Below are 20621 nucleotides of genomic sequence, written 5' to 3'. Positions count from 1 at the left end.
AAAACATGGCCTATATCTCAGGCTATTACCGGTATACCCCCAGGACCTGGGGTGGGGGGGGACGTGTTAACAATTGACTGGTGCAATTATGGTCTGAATTCCACTTAAAACTGTAACACATTAGCAGATTTCACATGTTATTTGCTTATGTTGCCACTAACTATCTTGTGCCAAAATGCCACACGCATGTATATCACCAGCGTTTGATTATTGTTAAACGAAATTGGGAAATGATACAATTGAATCTATTAACATTTTGTTAGAAGGGCTAAATACTAATCCAGCTTTGTCTTTAAAAATAATTAATTGTCATTTGTATATCTCTATAGCATATTGATAACTTAAAATTTACTTAAACTTAGGATAATAAAATTGAAATATAATGGCTGTTGCTCTCTTTTTGAACAGAATATCCCACAACAAAACAACGGGCATGACTGTGGTGTATTCATGTTGCAGTTCGCACGTTCAGAGGCAAACCAGAGACTGCCAGATTTTTCTCAAGTATATCTTCATTTTTACAAATATAGCGTCCGTCAAATGAAACGTTTTCATTTCATTTCAGTTGTATCTCTTTCAAGAGTTTACATGGAGTTAAAACTGGACTTCACATGTTTAATAATTTAATATTACTCAATGGTCAAACATAACATTAAACGAAACTCGGTCAGCTATCTATCATTCCGATTGATTGCTACTAATATTTTAGAGGACGCAAGATTCATAATAATTTCAACGTTTTACCTTTAGTTTCTGTTACTAAGCATTAATGGCTATGTACAGTATTTTGCTTATTTATATTTTCAGGGTGATGTATCCCGGATTCGGAAGATAATGGTGCATGAAATTCTCTCGGGATCATTGTTTGAAGAGCCATAGCAACTTACCCTGGCCAGACGGATGTTTTTGCCCTGTACTTCTGCAAAACATATTATAGTGATAGAATTGTACTAATGGATACAAGCAGTATTCAGTTCCTGAAATTGCTGCGACCCTGACCTTTGACTAACTGACGTCAAAATATAGAGCAATTTGTTATACCTTAATCACTCTCGTTGCCACAATTGTTCGCGAGTGTGTGGTATTGGGCTTTCAAGCCTGGTGAACACCAACCATACTTGACTTTTGATCAACTAACATCAACATGAATATGGTTTATATGCTGGGCATGACAATTCACACTACAAAGTGTGAGGACATTGAGCCAAAAAAAATTCAGTCTCCACGAGAACTACAAAAATTCCAGATTTTATAGTACTAACAATTATAAACTTACGGTTTATTGTTTTAAGCTATGCCTGATGGTCAGTGTGACACAATATATGAATGAATAAGGGGAATTTGATTTCAGTTCATCAGATTAATATTATTTTATTTATCTAAATCTTACTAAACATATTATGTACGTGTAAAATTCCCATGTGTCAAATTACATAACTTTCTTAATGCAAATGTGTAAACGGACGCCAGTGCCCTACAATGCCTGTTGTATAGCTGTATGCTTACAATATTATAACATATTGTCTTATTTACTTTTTATTATATGTTTGCTTACAAACAAATTCATTTAAATATTTTTCAACGGATCAATTATCATACTTGCAATATTATTTTCACAAATATTTAAAAGCTAAATCTTAACTATTTGAAAAGGGAAGTAATAAGAGAATGATACGGCCTCGTTGGAGGTTGAACAGTTTCTGCATTATATCATACACACTGTTATTTGTGTGATTTTCGAGTAAACTTATTTATAAAAGATCAGATTATTTTAGTAAAACATCCACCATAACTGATTTTCTCATATTTGATAAATCGGGTCCAATGGTCCGTTAACTATGCCGTATAACAACATATAGAGCTCTAACGGCATTTGGGGGCAAGTTAAGATAACGGTATAATTCATAAGTTTATTTGTTTCTAGATGTATTTTTTTCGTTTATCGGTTTATACAATTGTTTGTTCATAGAGCTTGTTGTTGTTGTTTTTTCAAACATATGTCATATTCTTATTTTACATCAATAATGCTTACCGGTACTGGTACAATTTGATCACGTGCTGCTCCGTGGATCAACATTAAAACCTATACCAAACTGACGTCGCGTTTCCATGCGGTGTCAATAATCAAATACGAGGAATTCAGACCTCAGACATTGACGTTTAAGAGTGATCGTTATGTAGATGGACAACTTTTGACAAAAAAACCTCATTCAGGTCCGAATTTTTTATCTGTTAAAATGTTGGCCTCAGTATGTTAGGTTGTTGGTACTCTTCCAAGAAATTTAAATCATATCAAGACCGAAATGGTATTAACTTCTTCTGCGAGATTTGCATACAAAAGTAAACTTGGTCTTTATTAATGGAGCGCACACAGTGTACGCCCCCTCCCCCCCTTTAAATCCGTAAGTGAAATTTTGCATCGCCCTTTTTGTATAAAACTTTGTAAATTTATTGTCTTATTGTATACTGTTCTTATAGCACACTCAAATACCATAATAAAGGGAAGTAATAAAATGATATATTAACTTCGGTTTTTATTATGAGATAGAAAAAAGAGATGTTGTACATTTAAGATCTATTCATTAATTACGTCAATACATACTTGGGGCGAAAGAATAAGTTTTCACTTTCATTTTTGTTCAAAGAAATTCAGTGTACACCTTTCCACATAGTAATTTTTCCCCACTGCTGTACTGCCAGACTGCTAGACTGCTAGCTTCACACACATTAAGAAACATGATGTATGAATATTTATGACAGAAGTTATGAACTATCCCGGAATACGGAACTGATGTTAAGCGTTCCAAGATGTAGTAGCCCGGATTATAATGCTGATTTGTGATACATATCTGTATAGATACAGGTATAACGAGAAACCTAATGCATGCATTAAAATGACAGAGGCTTTGAACTATCACTGAAAACGATGATGATGTTTAACGATCCATGATGTCATATCCTGTATTACAATGTTGATTTGTAATAAATACGCTGTTAATACATGATTGATAATTGTTAATGACAGAGGCTTTGATAAATCACCGCTTCAAATGGCCACATTTAGGAAATGATACTGACACATTCATCACTTAACAGAGTTGTTATTCTATTTTGTAAATATAATTAATTAAAAAATGTACATATCTGTTGCATTAGTTTATGGTCCTAAACATGAAGGTAATGTTACCTCACTTAAACTAAAAACTAAAACCCTCTGTTCTCAACAAATTTACCACCGTTTGCTCTCCGATACCTCTTGAATCATCCCAAATGTAACCCCTGTGTACCCTCCGTTGATACGGACTTTCGGTAGCAGGCAATAGTTTTTGCCATTGTTAGAAGCGAATTAGCCATCGTTGAATCCACCGATGCGAATTGGGGATCCCAAATTTATATCTATAAGGCCATGGAGGAAAATTTTAGCATTATCCGTCTATTAAAATTATATAATGCTATTGTTTCTGTTGAACAGGTACTATTCTGCTACTGTTTCTTCAAATTTGGCAGTTTTATTTCACAACAGTGCTGGCCACTCCCTCAAATTCAAATCTGCGCCTAGACTGCAAACATGTTGCCTGCTTGCGGGTGTTTATCAATCTTCTTCACAGTGTTCTCCATTGACAAGCAGAATAGATATCTGCCTATAGCTGTAATTCAGCTGTAAACACGTTTTTAAATGCTTTCTCTTCTCTACCCTTTTTGATAGTTTTTCATTAAATTGCAATTATTCAATGTACAGTTCGTCAAAATACAATAAAACATTATTATACAGCTAATTTAAACTAACGTACCGATGTATATTTCCCCCAAAAGACACGAGATTTAGATGGTGTGTTCCAAACCACCTTAGCGATGAATCAGGGCTGTGACACATGTTCACGTACTTAATGTGCCCAAACCAGAGTATTCCCAGAACAATGTCCTTTATAAAGTTGAAGTGATTCATAATGCCTACCAACCTGGCATAGTGGCAATACATATGATTGTTTCACGTACACGCGTCAATGTCTCGAGCATGAGACATACCAGCGTATTTTGTGATGCATAGGGCAATGTTTTCGTTTTTTATGTACCAAAACAAGAGTTTTCCAAGAAGAATGGCAAATGTTAGATGACGTGTTTCCAAATGGCTTTAACTCGGGCACTGTTGCAATATCTATGATCATTTCGCGGTGCATGAGGCAAATTTTGGCTACTCAGGTCAAATTCCCCAGCGATCTAAATAGCTCATGTTGTAGGCATTGTGGCCTAGTTCAACGCGTACTTTTTCGTTATGGTCCTCTTAGTCGAATATTCGGGTCACACGTTCAAAGTTGACCATACTCACCCCGCATTTTGGCTCCTGGGGCCCTTTTCGCCCCGTACTGCTGGACTCGTATATCATCTGATTCCTAATGTGCTTATATCCAGATGCTCTACTAGTCACTGGCTTTCACCTAGTATATCATACTGCTGGGGGAAAACTCGTTAAAGGCTGTGACACACGTTCAAAGTTGACCATACTCACCCCGCATTTTGGCTCCTGGGGCCCTTTTCGCCCCGTACTGCTGGACTCGTATACCATCCTCAGTTTAATTTTGTCTTAAAAGCCGTTTTTAAAGTCAATGAATTTAATACAAATTTTCAACATCTTAACTAACTTATATGGAGTTTAAGGAAAACGGTTATTATAGCCTTTCTTTTAATTTAACAATGAGGGAAACGTGGAACAAATGCAAATTGGTACATAGTATGTTGAGATTCTAGAGGGTAAAATATGTGCGTCTTTTTGTACACGTTTCGCTGTAACATATTATATACCTGAAAAGTACTCAAAAGTACTAATACAAAAACAAACAGAGTATAAACGAGAATGGTTGGTGCATTTAAAGAAGAGTCATAAGAATCTTTCTAGAGATTCAAATACAGCTACATAACAAAATGGCCATCGTATTATCAAGTGATGATATGTGAAACTGTATGCAATAACCATCTATAACAAGCACTGCAATCAGTGGTTGACTTCCATTCACAGCAGTTTTTCTGTAATCATATCAACATGAAGTAGTCATATCTGTTGTCGGCTTTTCAACAATTTGAAAAACAGATATAACCATCAACTATGAAGTCCTTTTGCAGGCTAACTTTATCTATTATTATGTTACTTGATGTTCTGTATTTTCATTTTAACGTTTACGTGTTAAACTATATGTTACTATCTGTTTTAATCATTACAATTCCCAATTAACTTAATTAGAGCTTAAATGTAGTATTAATCATCAGTAAAAAACACTTCCAAGAGCCGATATATTTTATATAATGTTCACCCAAGTATATAATAATTAGAAAAAAACTTGTTAAAGAAAATAAGCCTACTATATATAGAACGTTTTCATATTCATTAAATTGATTTTGATATGCATAACGAATTTGTACGATATGCAATGTAATTTAATAACAAGGGAAGTAATAAAAAAATAAATATTGTTTCTATTTATTTATATAAAACTGGCATTTTTTCCAAAAGAGTATAGATTAGTTAACATGTAATATACTTTAAAAAAATATTTCCATTATTGTTTTAATATCATGATTCTGAGTATATGTTTCCGCATAGTAGTGTATTTACACTGCTGTACTGCCAGACTGCTAGACTGGTAGCTTCACATCCATTAAATCTGTGAGAGTGCAGCTTTAAGTTAAAATTTTACCTTTCCTTAACTTCAACAATTTCCTTAACATATTTATTTCATTTAAAGAAAGAGTTATTCTAATTGTATATTTTGCAATTAAAATACGGACACTTACGTTTTCAAAAATGTAAAATCCATTTTAAAGAACTAGTTTTTAAAAGAAATAAAACAGTTCTAATTCTTACACTTTAGTTAAAATATCGTCGCTTGAATTCCATACTGTTCTTAGTCGATTTTGGGGTTATTTTTAGATTTTTGTATCATCAAAATTGTTTTTTAAGCCCTTTCGTTTGGTCTAAATTAGAACAGCCTATCTATTATGTTTAAAAAGTTATTTACATTCATTTCTGTTCTATTTCAAAATATCCGGCTCTTATGACTTCCAGACTGTTCTAAGTCTTAAATTGTCCAATGATAGCATGGTGTCAACAACATGTGATTCATTTCTTAACAAATCTGAAATGCTTAATTTTTTGGAACACTTGACAAACTCAATTATAAGAAAACTGCCTACGTTTACAAACAAAAGTGTTATAACAACGTTAAACTTTAAACTCAATTTTCACAAAACACTAACAGATGCTGTTAAAACAGAATGAAATTCAAGTGAAGTTATGTTAAAAATTCTTAAGATGTTTCTGCAGGTCTATTATCATTGCAAAATGCTAGTATTTATTTTATCAATACATGTTCATATAGAAGGGAAAGTTATTTACACATTTTTTTCGTTATGAAATTTTTTATACCCGGTAAGTGGTTGGACAGTAGAGTATCATAGCACACAATGATAAATTATGATCAAGTTTTTTTGCAAAATGACAGATAAACTAATGAGCCTGGCCCCAATTTCTCGAAACTTCTTGAGCTTAACGGGCTAAGTTCAATTAGCCAAAATACATACTTAAATTGATGTTAATAAATGAAATATGGTTAATGTGATCCTCATGAAAATAATTCCTATCTAAAGTATAAATATTCTTAAAGATGCACTATTACCTCCGAAATAAGATTTAACAGATTTAATACAATTGTTTTAATATACCGTACCAAAAAGGATGAACAAATGTCGTAAAGTTTAACAATGGTTCTTATGAAGGATACCGTGTTTAATTTGAAAGAAATGTGCAGAAAACACGTTATTGCTATCTAAATGAAACCAAAGTATACCGCTGTATATCTGTTAGCATTCACCAATCATTTAATATTTTTGCATTTTCAGCTATTAAATACACAGTTATAATATTGTTAATAGTAAATAATATTTTCCTTAAATGCATTATTTAGTTAGTAGTAGTTTACATGTGTATGTATTGTTTTTGAGTATCACTTTAAATAAGTAAATATTTTGCAAATTATTGAAAAAAACAACAACAGTGAGCTTAGCTTAATCCTGTTATAAGGGACTTAAAAATATCGAGAAATATGGGCCTGGGTTGTATCACGAAAACTTTGTATAACGGAAGCTTCTTAAGTAAAAAATGAGTTATTTTAGCTTTGGTGTAAAATGTGGAGTTGTTATATTTCTAGAAAATACTCGTACTTTATTATGGAGTCCAAAAGGTGTCTACTTTTTAACTACTGAATAAAAATTAAACATTACATTTTCTACCAGTGGAATAAAACAGTTAAGAAATTGTGGAATTGAAGTAAAAGGTTCAATTTCATCTTCAGTTGCTGTTATACAGCTCCGGTTCTCGAAAAAAAAGAGGTTCTAACCTTAACCCAGGGGCAGTGTTGTACGGCCCTGTAGAACACACCCTTCAGTCTGCCCCTTTCCTCTACCTGGCTCTGGAAGATGATGGAACAAAAAAATGGGTGATGAAACCTGGGTTAATCCTACTCAAAATGAAACAAAATCAATGGTCATATTCAGTTTTTACTATTATCTTGAAAAGTACATTTTAAAAAGACACATATCATCATTTCTATTTCATGTACTCATATTTTTGCTTTTTTCACAAATTTAGAGTTAAGTACCAAACCAGATCATTTCAAGTGTCAAAATAACCTCGAGTGTGAGATACAGCCTCCAGAGCAGGATGGAGTGTTCCAGACTGGTTGTAGACAGACTGTGTTCCAGCCATGATCTGGCACGATGAACCAGTCCACTCAGTGTTGAACTGTAGTCTGTGGAAAGACAAAGTACAAGTATGAATGTTCCAGCCATGACCTGGCACGATGAACCAGTCCACTCAGTGTTGAACTGTGGTCTGTTGAAAGACAAAGTACAACTATGAATGTTCCAGCCATGACCTGGCACAGTGAACCAGTCCACTCAGTGTTGAACTGTGGTCTGTGGAAAGACAAAGTACAAGTATGAATGTTCCAGCCATGACCTGGCATGGTGAACCAGTCCACTCAGTCTTGAACTGTAGTTCTTGGATAGACAAAGTACAAGTATACATGTTCTAGCCATGACCTGGCACAGTGAACCAGTCCATTCAGTGTTGAACTGTAGTCTGTTGAAAGACAAAGTTAAAGTATGTATGTTCCAGCCATGACATGGCATAGTGAACCAGTCCGCTCAGCCAAAATTCAGTCAAATTACAAACAAGTGTAATTTTCCATTAGAGTTATTGATTGGACAACATATTGGAAGCTGGCCACCCATAGGCCGCATGTGAAAACATAATATGTACCGTTTTTTAAACAGGCATATAAACATGTATTTGATTAAGGTTACAAAGGGCCATAACTCTTACAATATTCGAGTTGGAGTTATATTACTACTTACAAAAGAACACTTTGTTACTGTGAATAGGTTAATAAAGTTTGAAGTTGATATCTTAAATGATTACAAAGCACTAAAATAAATAAAAAAAAGAATGATTTTTTTTATAAAAAGTGTCGCCTAAGGAACACTTCTGTAAAATAATTTGGTAATCGGGTAAATGGCTTCTAATAAGAAGAATTTCAATGTTTTCCTTATAGACATATAGTGGTAACTAGCCCCGCCTCTGGCAGACATGTTTTTTAATGAATGTTTATACAGATGATCAGCTTAGGATCATTTCTGTCAAATTATGTTAAAATTGGAGCAGCAAATTCTGAGGAGAAGATTTTTCTATATATAAAGTGAAAAGTAGCCATGTTTATGTATATCATATACATATAATATGTATTAACATAAGGTGGAGGAATCTGAAAGTTTTAAAGTTTTTTACTTTCAGTTACATTGGCAACCAGAACGCTGCATGGAACAACTTACCGGTAGTCTTTTATTGAAGGATCTGGAGAAGCACCACCTAGGAAACATTCCTGTGAAGTTTAGTAGAAATTGTTCAAGTGGTTTAATAAGTTAAGTTGTTTGAAAGAAAAAGTTGATGACGGACGGACAATGGAGGGACAATGACAAACAATCATCCTACACATTAGCTCACACACTTTGTGCTCAGGTGAGCTAAATGTATAAAATAAATCCCAATTTATAGACACTTATCACGCAATTATAATAACTTGCTAACGAGAAAAGTTTTTCTTTTTCTTTTTTTTTTTAATTAAAGAATCGTTATTTGTGCTGGTGTTATATGAGTTGTGTTTGTATCACATTGTATGTACATCTTTCACTATTTTTGATAAATGAGCTTAAAGCTGCACTCTCACAGATTGAATGTTTAGACAACTTTTTTATTTTTTGTCTTGGAACGAGCCATTTTTCCGGAAATCCATGGAAATCAGTGATACAAAAAACTGCTGACAAAATATAAGATTGCAGATTTTTATATTATAGTTCAAAAATTGATGTTTTATGCATTTTTCTAAAATCGTTAGTAACGGTTTAAGCCATATATTTACGCAAAAATTTGCTCTTTCCAAGACAATAAATAAAAAAGTTGTGAAAATGGTATATCTGTGAGAGTGCAGCTTTAAAGCATTTATTTCCCAATTTGAAGCGTAGCTCCAAGAGGAAAAGGCCAGGCCTCTGCCAAATAATTGCTGTAATTCAAGCATACCTATAGATTTTCTATCCTGAATAACACTGCAGAGAAAGCCCACTCCAACAGCAACTGGAATATGAGACTCTGCCATCCTACAGGCCCTGTCAAAGAACCGATTCAGTCGACCGCTGATCTTTGATTTTCTCTCAATGTCCACAAATAATGACAAAAATATTGGATAATTGGGAAAGGCCTGCAGCGCCTGATCTAGATGGTCTCGGAGATATGATACCAGGCCTGACGACACAGCCATGTGGTGAACTATAAGCTTTAGCTTGTATTTATGGAGGCCTCTAGTAACACCAGGGTCAGTCAGTAAGTTAAGATTTTGTATCACATCTGAGATCATGTCTATTGAAAATTCTAATCCACTTTTGCAATAGGTAAAATTTGCGTAGCACCAAACTGTGGATAAAAGTCTATTCTTGTTATTTTGAGTTGGACTTCGAAAAAAGTTAGCATTTGCTCTTTCTAATTCTTTGGAAAACTTGGAGACTGTTTTCAGGACAGAAGAACTAGGAATTGCCCCAGTAGCTTTAGGATCAAATTTCTTTTCATCCAACAAGCAGGCAAAAGTTGCTAACACTGATTTCTTTACATCTGAACTAGCACCTGTCGTTTTGCACAACAACTCACACGATCTTCCATGATTGATATCCATCAAGATATCGCAATAAAGGGAATACAGATCAATCAATCCAATAGATTCAGGTGTTGTTTCCTCAATATTTTTACTGCTGTATATAGCCAATGCAGTTTCTGCAATAGCTTTAGCTTCCCCAGGTTTTCCTATGATGCGTTCTATTTCAATGTACCTTCACCACACAGCTAAGTTATTCCTATTTTTCATCTTCAAACAAATTCTTAACAATTGTCCGAATTTCCTTTTTATCACTCTTTGAAAGATTATTCATCTTGTAACATGATAACTGCACTTCTAGCAACATCAATGTCAAGCTTGTGTTCTCATTCCCATTGAAACACAGTATTACCTGCTTCAAAATATTTATCACAAATGGTTTTAGCACTGGATTTTGAGTGAGATCACATGAACTTTGTAGTTCAAAGACAGCTCCACTAATATTGGAATGATCATCGTGAGCATTAAGTTTATCTGACAGACTTACAAATGCATCTAAAAACTTTGATTTCAGACACCCCTGGGATTCATGTCCTAGAATTTCAAGCAAGGCAATAATGAGGTCATAATGTAGCATCTCGGAGATATCAAACACCACTGGCTTTACATCATCGTACACGACCAACCTCTCAGGGTCTTCACAATCCTCCTCAGTCTGACCTTTGGAGAGGTCAGGTTTCCATGGCAACCAATGGTGATGGTCTCTTAGCAACTCAATCTTAAACCAGGTGGAATTTTTGCTTTCCTTCCTCTCTATAATGTCTTCCTCTTTCTCTTCAAGAGCATCTGAAATACACATCATTCACTTCAGTTACTTCCAAGTTCCAAGCAATTCTTTATATAGTTTTATTATAAATAGTTTCAAATATGGGCCTGGTAGTTTAAGAACATTTTTTTTCATTTGATTGCCATGGCAACCAACCTTTTCATGGAACCAACTTATTTAAAGGAATCTAAGATTCTGGAACAAGTTTTACTCTGGTAATCTAAATATACATAATTTAAAGCTAACTTACATATATACTATATAACTTGTAAGGCCATTCCAATTCTCATTTTTTTATGGATTTTGGCCAAGTAAAATTTGGTAAGGGGGCAAAAATACTGTTAAAAATAATCATCATAATCAATCTTGTTTAAAAAAGGAACAAAACTATTTTTCCTACAAAACTATTTCTTAAATTGGTCGTCCTAAACAATAACCGGTACAGCATATTTCACCCTTTTACCTTTAAATCAAAGAAGAATTCATTTTATAGGACTACCTGTTTCAGTCTTCCACTATAAGTATAACATGTTTGTCTTGTTTTATGCACACGTCGCTTTATTTAGCTTTTTTTATTATCAGGTAAAAAAATAGTAATGGTTGCCAAAAAAACATAATTCTATACTTAAGGGAATTTCCTGCAAAATAGGTGCAGTATATCTGTAGAACAAATAATCAGTTTGGAGAAGCCTTAGCACTATCATGATAAGCTAAGTTGGTCATTACTCAGCACAACACTTCCAGCCTCGCGTCCAGTCTGATTCCACCCACAAGCCCCCTGGGTTCCAAGTTTTGCTGACTCATTATCCCAGAACTCTTCAAAGGCAGCCATCTTGCTTTCTTTAGATGCACTCTTCAAAAGTGGAGGGCAGAAAAGGTTGAATCCCAGAATGGTTTGAAGCCAACTTGAATCAGGAACTGACAATATTGCAGAAATATCTCTGTAAAACAACAGTTTATTTTTTTAACAGGAGCCCTACTGAGCAAATGCTAACATTTGTCTGTTGTATGTTTTCAGTTTAAAAAGGCGCATTACTCTAGAATAATTACATCAAAAGTGATGGATCTTGCAATACAAGCATGTATAGTCTCCGACAACATGTGTGTCAATATTCATTTTGATATCTTGAATGTTGTTCGACTTGTGGCCAATGTTCAACGTTGCCCATGCCCTGACAACAAGGCTGTGATAATAACCCAACTTTTTCTTAAGAAAACAACAACAACACAAAAGAATATCTGTCAATAAACTGTTGAGCTTATTATCATTTCAATCACATTCAAATATTACCCATATGTGATTGCTCGTAATAGTCAAGGATGTGATTAGCCAAGCAAGTGTAGGGCTCAAAACATTTTGGCAAGAGGTTTGGGGACCGCTCTTAGTTCCCAATTTGAGGGCTATGTTGGCTTCACATTAAAAAAGACTGTAAATATTAACAACCAAAATAAAATATAAAAAAATAAATCTATTTTTTATGGTCACCAGAGCCATTGCATCCGTGGAAATCCGCAGACAAATCACATACCTGATAGTTCATCATTTAGCTTACTTTCACATATTTAAAATGAAATACCCAATTCACTGAATTTATTTTTAATGTCAAAGCAACCTTAAACACAAACCCAATATCAGGTCAACATCATTTAGACATAGAAATATTAGTATGAACCCTCAAAAAACACTTACCAATTATTTCATGTTCCAGATTTTCAGGAACTGAGTGAGTGTGCAAAACCCCAGTATGGATTCTGAGCAACATTTTCAAACACTTGTGGTAGAGTTTGCACTGTTTCGCAACAGTGAACACAGTCAGTCTGGACTGTTTAACATGAGGTGGTACTTCCAGAGCTTCGTATTGGCTGGATGGACAAACAGAAGAAGATGTTCAAGATCTTTGTTAATCTTGCTTGAATCCGCACTGAGCTCAATCTTGGCAAGGAGCAGGTTAATGTGACCTGGATAATGTCCGAGTGCTCTCTTTATGATGCTTATCTTCTTTTCCAGCACAGCTTTCTCAGTCATCTTCTTTTCATTCACACTTCCTTTTTTAGATTTGCTTCAGTCCTGAAATTTAGCTAACTCAAGCCATAGTTTGACATCACCCTGATTTTCCCTGAGTTTTCTGTTATATCCATCACTTTTTACCCTAGTCTCATCTAGTTCAACGATACTATCTTCTTTATTATCAGTCTCTATTTTGCCTCCCATTGCCTGAACATAAAGACATGTAGCTGGATCAAGAATTATATCCACTACATTTTCACTGTCTCAATCTAATAAATAAAATATTAATTACTGATAACCAGATTGTAGTGGTGTATTTAATAGCTGAAAACGCAAACATATTAAATGATTGGTTAATGCTAAAAGATTTATCATCTCACAAGGTAGAAATATCGTGTTTTCTGCAATTTTCTTTCAAATTCAACTCGGTATCCTACATAAGAACAGTTGATTTCGACAAGTATTCTTCCTTTTCAGTATATTAAAACAATTGTATTAATTTTGATCAATCTTGTTTGGGAGTAACAGTAAGATAACGGGTTTTCCCAGAGTGGTGATCCATACGAGATGTTAGGTGGATGAGTTTCCCTCAACAGCTAGTAGATGGTATTTCGCTTACTTCATTCTTGTGCGTAAAATACCCTGCCGAAAAACGGTTCTTGTGGCGATATGGGATCGACTTTGCGAGTGCTTTCAACGCACTACCGAATTTTCCAAGAGTGGTTATTTATATGGGGTGGTAGGTAGTCCTGAACTTTTCAACACATATGTGGTGGTTTTCCGCCTACTTCACTATAACAAGTGTTAGACCGGATATATTTCTTTATAGATTTTTCGCGAATTTCGGGTTTACGAGTGGTTTGAACGAGTGAACGAATTTTCATAAGGTGGAGACATATATGGGATGGTAGGTAGGCATGTCCAATTAAACAGCTAGTAGGTGGTACTCCGCCTTCTTCGCAAATTTATACCAGACGCAGCGGGCAAACGGGATATGTGGCCATTTGGGCCAATTTTTAAAGTGGATTGAATAAGTAAATGAGTGTTCCCATACTGTGGGACAAATGGGGTGTTAGGTGGGCGCGTAAACTACAATACACAGTAGATGGCACTGCAACTTATTTATTCTAGTGAGTAAAAGGCCCAATTCTGATTAACGGGTCTTGAGTAGATTTTGGTCCACTTTTGCGAGTGCTTTAAAGTAATTATCGAGCTTGGCGAGCGTGTCACAATCAACAACTACTAGGCGGTAGTCCCCATATTTCACTAGTGAGTACCGGACAATCCGGAATACTTTGAATAAGTCAACGAATTTTCCTGATTGATGACCTAGAAGGGAAGGCTTGCGTGTCCCCTGCAACACCTAGTAGGTGGTACTTCACCTACTTCATTTTAGGACTCTGATGGAAAAAGCAATTTTGTAGCATTTTTGGACCGACTTGGCGAGTGATTTTAACGACCTAACGATCGTTCTTATAGGGACTGTACACCAGACTGGCACCAAAAAAAGTTTTGTTCTGTAACGAATCTCAGGACAATTGTTTAATAGAACGATTTACTCTTTGATATCATAATTGTAAAAAGAAATGCCAAAATGTAAAAGAAAAATCGAGTCGGAGACCGGGTTCGAACCGGTGTCGCCAAAATTGCAGTCCAGTGTTACATCCACTGTTCTGCGAAGGCTTACCCTAAACAGATGGAATATTTAAGCTATATACCTAACTTGGTAATATCACATGATAACATCGACTATCCAATCACGCCTAAGGAATGAATTCTACTAGGTAGACATACCTAGTAATCTTTTTTAATGGAAACATACGGAAAAACTGGGAAAAATAAATTAATTGTAAACTATGTGATAATTCAGTTAGTAAGTTTTAATGCATTGTACACATCGATACTAAGTCTATCTCAGTTTTCGACAATTTTTTTTTCGTATTTCATCATACGGAGTACAGCCCCTTTTAAGTGGTGACCGGTGGACGTGTCTGTCTTGGTGGTATACTGAAACAGTAAAACACGTTAGGTGAGTGTCGTGACTATATTGAATAAGGAAACTATATAGTTTATACAAATCAACTAATCAACTATTAGTGGATGGATCTCATGTGCTAAAATTGTCAAACTAGGTAGTAAACACTTACACATATTTTTAACTGTTAACTGTTGTGAATTTTGTAAGTAAAACTGTAAGCACAATTTATTATTTTCCCTGTTTTGTATGATAATATACAGGCTGCAAAACAAAATACCTTTAGTTGCAAGGTTTTTGCTTCAACTGCACAATAGATTTACGAATAAAACATTGTGTCACACAGAACGACAGAGGTGGTCTTGATTAATAATCTTGTAAAAGTATTTCACAGAAACTTGGTCAAACTGTTTCGTCAGTAGATGCTTAATAGATAATTAACTATACTTACCAAATCGGAAGTACAAACAATGGTATAATTTGAAACGTTTAATCAAGTATTCCTTTACGATTGGTCCTGCTAATAGCCACGAAGAGCTTCTAAGAACTACTTAGATACTCTTAAAACACTAAGAGATACTAAAATTCACTTGAATATAACAATGTAAGGAAATGAATTATTATGACAATAATAAATTCCAGAAAGGAAAATTATTCTGAAGTTGTTTCATGTACTAGTATATGCATATTTACAGAAAAACTATTTACGAGATGTTCGATCATTGGGGTCTCGAAAAAAAGGCATAATCATATAATTATACCACGGAACTGTAGATCTGTGGATATTCACATAGTAAATTGAAAGCACCTGGTATGATAATGGTCGAAAATGACCCACACAATTAAATAAAAGCTTATATATTGCTAAGATTTCTTGTGTCTATATGATTGGAGACTCGTAAGTTTGAGCGTTAAAGTTAATATAATATTACCAGGTTATGTATTCCGCCTACTTTTATCTAGTGAGTACCAGGCCCAGCTGGAAATCGGGTTTTGTTTCGATTTTGTGCCAACTCTGCGGGTGCTAAAACCAAGTTAACGAGTTTCCCCCAGAATGGTTACCTATATAGAGAGTGATAGGAAGGCGTACTCCCTACACCCGTGACTTACTAGGTAGAACACCACTTCCTCTATTCTAGCGAGACCCAGCTCCAGCCGGAAAACGGGGTTTATGTCAATTTGGGGCCAATGTTGCTAGTGCTTTAAACGAGTTAACAAGTTTTCCCAGAATGATGATCTATATTGCATGTTAGAAGTATGTGTCCCCTACAAGACCTTCAAGGTGGTACTCAGCCGAAACGATATGGGGTGATAGTTTGGCGTGTCGTCATCATAACCAGCTGAATTCGATAGTTAGGGAAACATTTGGAAATCGAAATCGGAAGTACAAACAATGGTATAATTTGAAGCGTTAAATCAAGTATTCCATGACAATCGGTCCTGCTAATAGCCGCGAAGAGCTTCTAAGAACTACTTAGATATACTTTAAACATTCAGAGATGCTTACAAATCATTTTGAAATATAACAATATAAGGAAATGAATTATTATGACAATATTAAAATTTCAGAAAGGAAAATAATTCTGAAGTTGTTTCATGTACTAGTATTTGCATATTTACAGAAAAACAATTTATGAGATCTTCGATCATTAGGGTCTCGAAAAAAACCATAATCATATAAATATACCACGGAACTGTACGTCTGTGGATAAACAGATGCTAAACTAAAAGCATCTGGTATGATAAAGGTCGAAAATGACCCACATAATTAAACAAACAGTTTATAATTTTATATTGCAAAGATTTCTTGTGCCTATATGATTTGAAACTCGTAATTCTGAGCGTTAAAGTTAATATAATATCACCAGGTTATGTATTCCGCCTACTTTTTTCTAGTGAGTACCAGGCCCAGCTGGAAATCGGGTTTTGTTTCGATTTTGTGCCAGTTTTGCGGGTGTTTTAACCAAGTTTACGAGTTCCCCCAGAATAGTTACCTATATATATAGAGTGATAGGCGGGCGTACTCCCTACACCCGTGACTTACTAGGTAGAACACCACTTCCTCAACTCAAGGGAGACCCAGCCCCAGCCGAAAACGGGGTTTATGTCAATTTGGGGCCAATGTTGCTAGTGCTTTAAACGAGTTTTCCTAGAATGATGATCTAATAAAATTATTGCATGTTAGAAGTATGTGTGCCCTACAACACCGTCAAGGTGGTACTCAGCCGAAACGATATGGGGTGATAGTTTGGCGTGTCGTCATCACAACCAGCTAAACTCGATAATTAGGGAAACATTTGGTAAACGAAATCGGAAGTACAAATAATGGTATAATTTGAAGCAATTAATCAGATATTCCATGACAATCGGTCCTGCTAATAGCCGCGAAGAGCTTCTAAGAACTACTTAGATATACTTTAAACATTCAGAGATGCTTACAAATCATTTTGAAATTTAACAATGTAAGGAAATGAATAATTATGACAATATTAGAATTCCAGAAAGGAAAATAATTCTGAAGTTGTTTCATGTACCTGTATTTGCATATTTACAGAAAAACAATTTATGAGATCTTCGATCATTGGGGTCTCGAAAAAACATAATCATGTAAATATACCACGGAACTGTAGATCTGTGGATATACACATAGTAAATTGAAAGCACCTGGTATGATAATGGTCGAAGATGACCCACATAATTAAACAAACAGTTTATAATTTTATATTGCAAAGATTTCTTGTGCCTATATGATTTGAAACTCGTAATTTTGAGCGTAAAAGTTAATATAATATCACCAGGTTATGTATTCCGCCTACTTTTATCTAGTGAGTACCAGGCCCAGCTGGAAATCGGGTTTTGTTTCGATTTTGTGCCAGTTTTGCGGGTGCTTTAACCAAGTTTACCAGTTTCCCCCAGAATGGTTACCTCTGTAACGGTTCATAGTATAACACTCCGTTATAGACGGAAGTACGTTCATAGTACGTATGTTTACTTGGTTGGTAATATGCAAAGCCCAGGCTCTGTGTGAATTGAGAATTTACTGAATATAAAGACCAGCGGACCCCTTCAGGGTCGAGCATGCTTTTCTCTAAAGGGATCTGTTGGTGTTTATTGACGTCGCACGTTACAAATGGTGGCAGCGGAGGGATGTTGACAACTGGCGGAACGGAGTTGCCTTGGCTTTGAGTTTCCCAGACCGGTTCATAATATAACATTCAGTTATAGACGGAAGTACTTTTATAGTACTTATGTTTACTTGGTTGGTAAAATGCAAATTAGCAAAGCCAGGGCCCTGTGTGGGTTGAGAATTTACTGTATATAAAGACCAGCGGACCCTTTCAAGGCCGAGCATGCTTTTCTCTGAAGGGATCTGTTGGCCTTATTTTTGTCGCACGTTACACCTATATATAGAGTGATAGACGGGCGTACTCCCTACAACCGTGACTTACTAGGTAGAACTCCACTTCCTCCACTCTATAGGGAGACCCATACCAAGCCGGAAAACGGGGCTTATGTCAATTTGGGGCCAATGTTGCTAGTGGGTTAAACGAGTTAACGAGTTTTCCCAGAATGGTGTTCTATAATGCGTGTTAGAAGTATGTGTCCCCTACAACACCCTCAATGTGTTACTCAACCGAAACTTTATGGGATGGTAGTTTGGCGTGTCGTTATCATAACCAGTTAACCTCATAATCAGGGAAATATTCACGCTTGGTAATAAATATATTCATGGTTACGGTTAAAATATCAGAGTGCAATTATTTTCCTCCGGTCAGAAAGAAAGTTTCGGAAAGGTAATGGTTGCTTCGGCTGCAAAACTATTCCGGCTGTACGGCTATATAGTATTTGAATTGAAAATATTTCTCAACGCTAAAGGATTCGGATATAAGGTCCGAAATCAGGAAAAATGAATGTCTATTTTTGCGTTGGTCTCTCTTTCTTTAGTGCAACAAATCTGAAGTACTGTTTTCATTTATTTAGCTTAAACATATGGACAATATTTGAGGGTGATATTTTGTGCACGTTTATTTTGTTCGCATCTGAAATTGAGCTGTTCGTTAGGCCGGGACGTCCCTCGATCGCGCGCATTTATACACAATGAAAGAATAAGAAGTAATATTTACTTTAACACTTAAACTTATAAGTTTTACATTATAGACAAAATATGTCTTAGCAATAAATACTTTGAAATGTAACGGGCATTTTTACATGTATGTCTATATTATGCTGTATTTATCGAGACCCCTTTTCTATGAACAACCTTATATAAAACCTGTCATCGAAAATCCCCATGAACAGTTTTTCTAAAAATACGCAAGTACATGGAACAACTGTAGAATAAACTTCCTTTCTACATTATTTAATTTCAAATAGCCCTTAAGTATAGGTATTAATAGTTCTAAAAACTCCTTAATGACTCTTAGTAGCTCTAAGTGGCTTTTAGTGGGACCGGCAATAACAGTAGATACATGCTGTCATCCAAAATTCAGTAAGTATGTAACATGATGTGTTATAGATACACAAAATACATACACGTGAAATAGATATAACAATACGTTGAAGCCATGTTCAACAACCGTAATGAGCGTCATTGAACTAAACCCGTCTAATACTGTGACCATTTTTGTTAACATTTCTTACTCCATTATACTTGTAGGGTTTATTTTTTAATGTTTGACCACTGGACATGTCCCTGTATCTTTCAGTTTATTATTGTCAGACATTTCACCCATTTACAGGGTATGAACATAAAATTTGATTAACCTTTGTATTACACCTAGCTTATCTGCCCTTGACCTGTATTATGGTATTAGGACTACGGTGGACCTAAGCTGACTAATGACTCAGTGTAACGTGCGACGCCAACAAGGCCAACAGATCCCTTCAGAGAAAAGCATGGTCGGCCCTGAAGGGGTCCACTGGTCTTTATAAACAGTAAATTCTCAATCCACACAGAGCCCGAGTTTTGCTTATTTGCATATTACCAACCAAGTTAACCTAATATGAACGTACTTCCGTCTAAAACGGAATGTTATACTATGAACGCACATCATTTTTGGGGAAATTATTTTGTGTAACAAAGGTTCTCAATGTCAAATCATGGCTCCTGTTGAACCATAACGGTTGAACAAAGGTCAATAACATAGTAACGTTTGTAGCTGGTCAAGGTCATTTAAATAACACATAAATAATAAGACAACGTCGGGGAATGACAGATTTATTAGCCTTGAAACGTAACCATAACTAGTGTGATTGTACATCTCAAATGCTCTTGTTACGCTCCTGTGCAGATGCGACTAAAATTCATCATGCTCAGGTGTCTGAAGAAGGGTGGTCCTACACATTTGCACATACCAAACCATAATAGAACACCCATATTCCTGCAATCAGTCGACGAAGAGACTAACAAACATCTACGCTCAAGTTTTATCGGTAATCTACAAACTCAGTAATATAATTCATTTGTTAGATAGACTCACTCACATATTTTTGTCGTTTGCCTCTCATATCCTTCGAACTAGCTAATATTGGGTCATTTTTCTTAATTAATCTTTTGAACAAACATCAAACAACCTTTGGCACATAATGTACTTATTTGGAAATTCTAAGAGTAAAATATTG

At 35.3% G+C, this 20621-nt stretch overlaps 1 protein-coding gene across 1 annotated transcript in view; it reads right to left on the bottom strand.

The window, feature by feature from the left end:
• LOC128208619 (nuclear exosome regulator NRDE2-like) overlaps positions 1-13042 on the bottom strand; it is a 62043-nt gene extending 49001 nt beyond the window's left edge. The window contains 7 exon segments of the mRNA XM_052912168.1: positions 7389-7460; positions 7681-7799; positions 9626-9903; positions 10754-11036; positions 11743-11934; positions 12707-12841; positions 12844-13042. Coding sequence (XP_052768128.1) covers positions 7389-7460; positions 7681-7799; positions 9626-9903; positions 10754-11036; positions 11743-11934; positions 12707-12841; positions 12844-13042 — 1278 coding nt within the window.
• Between the last annotated feature and the right edge of the window lie 7579 nt (positions 13043-20621).

This window comes from Mya arenaria, chromosome 11 (assembly GCF_026914265.1).
Source record: "Mya arenaria isolate MELC-2E11 chromosome 11, ASM2691426v1".
Classification (NCBI taxonomy): domain Eukaryota; kingdom Metazoa; phylum Mollusca; class Bivalvia; order Myida; family Myidae; genus Mya; species Mya arenaria.
The sequence above is the reverse complement of the archived record's forward strand: the minus strand, read 5'-3'. Positions and strand labels throughout refer to the sequence as shown.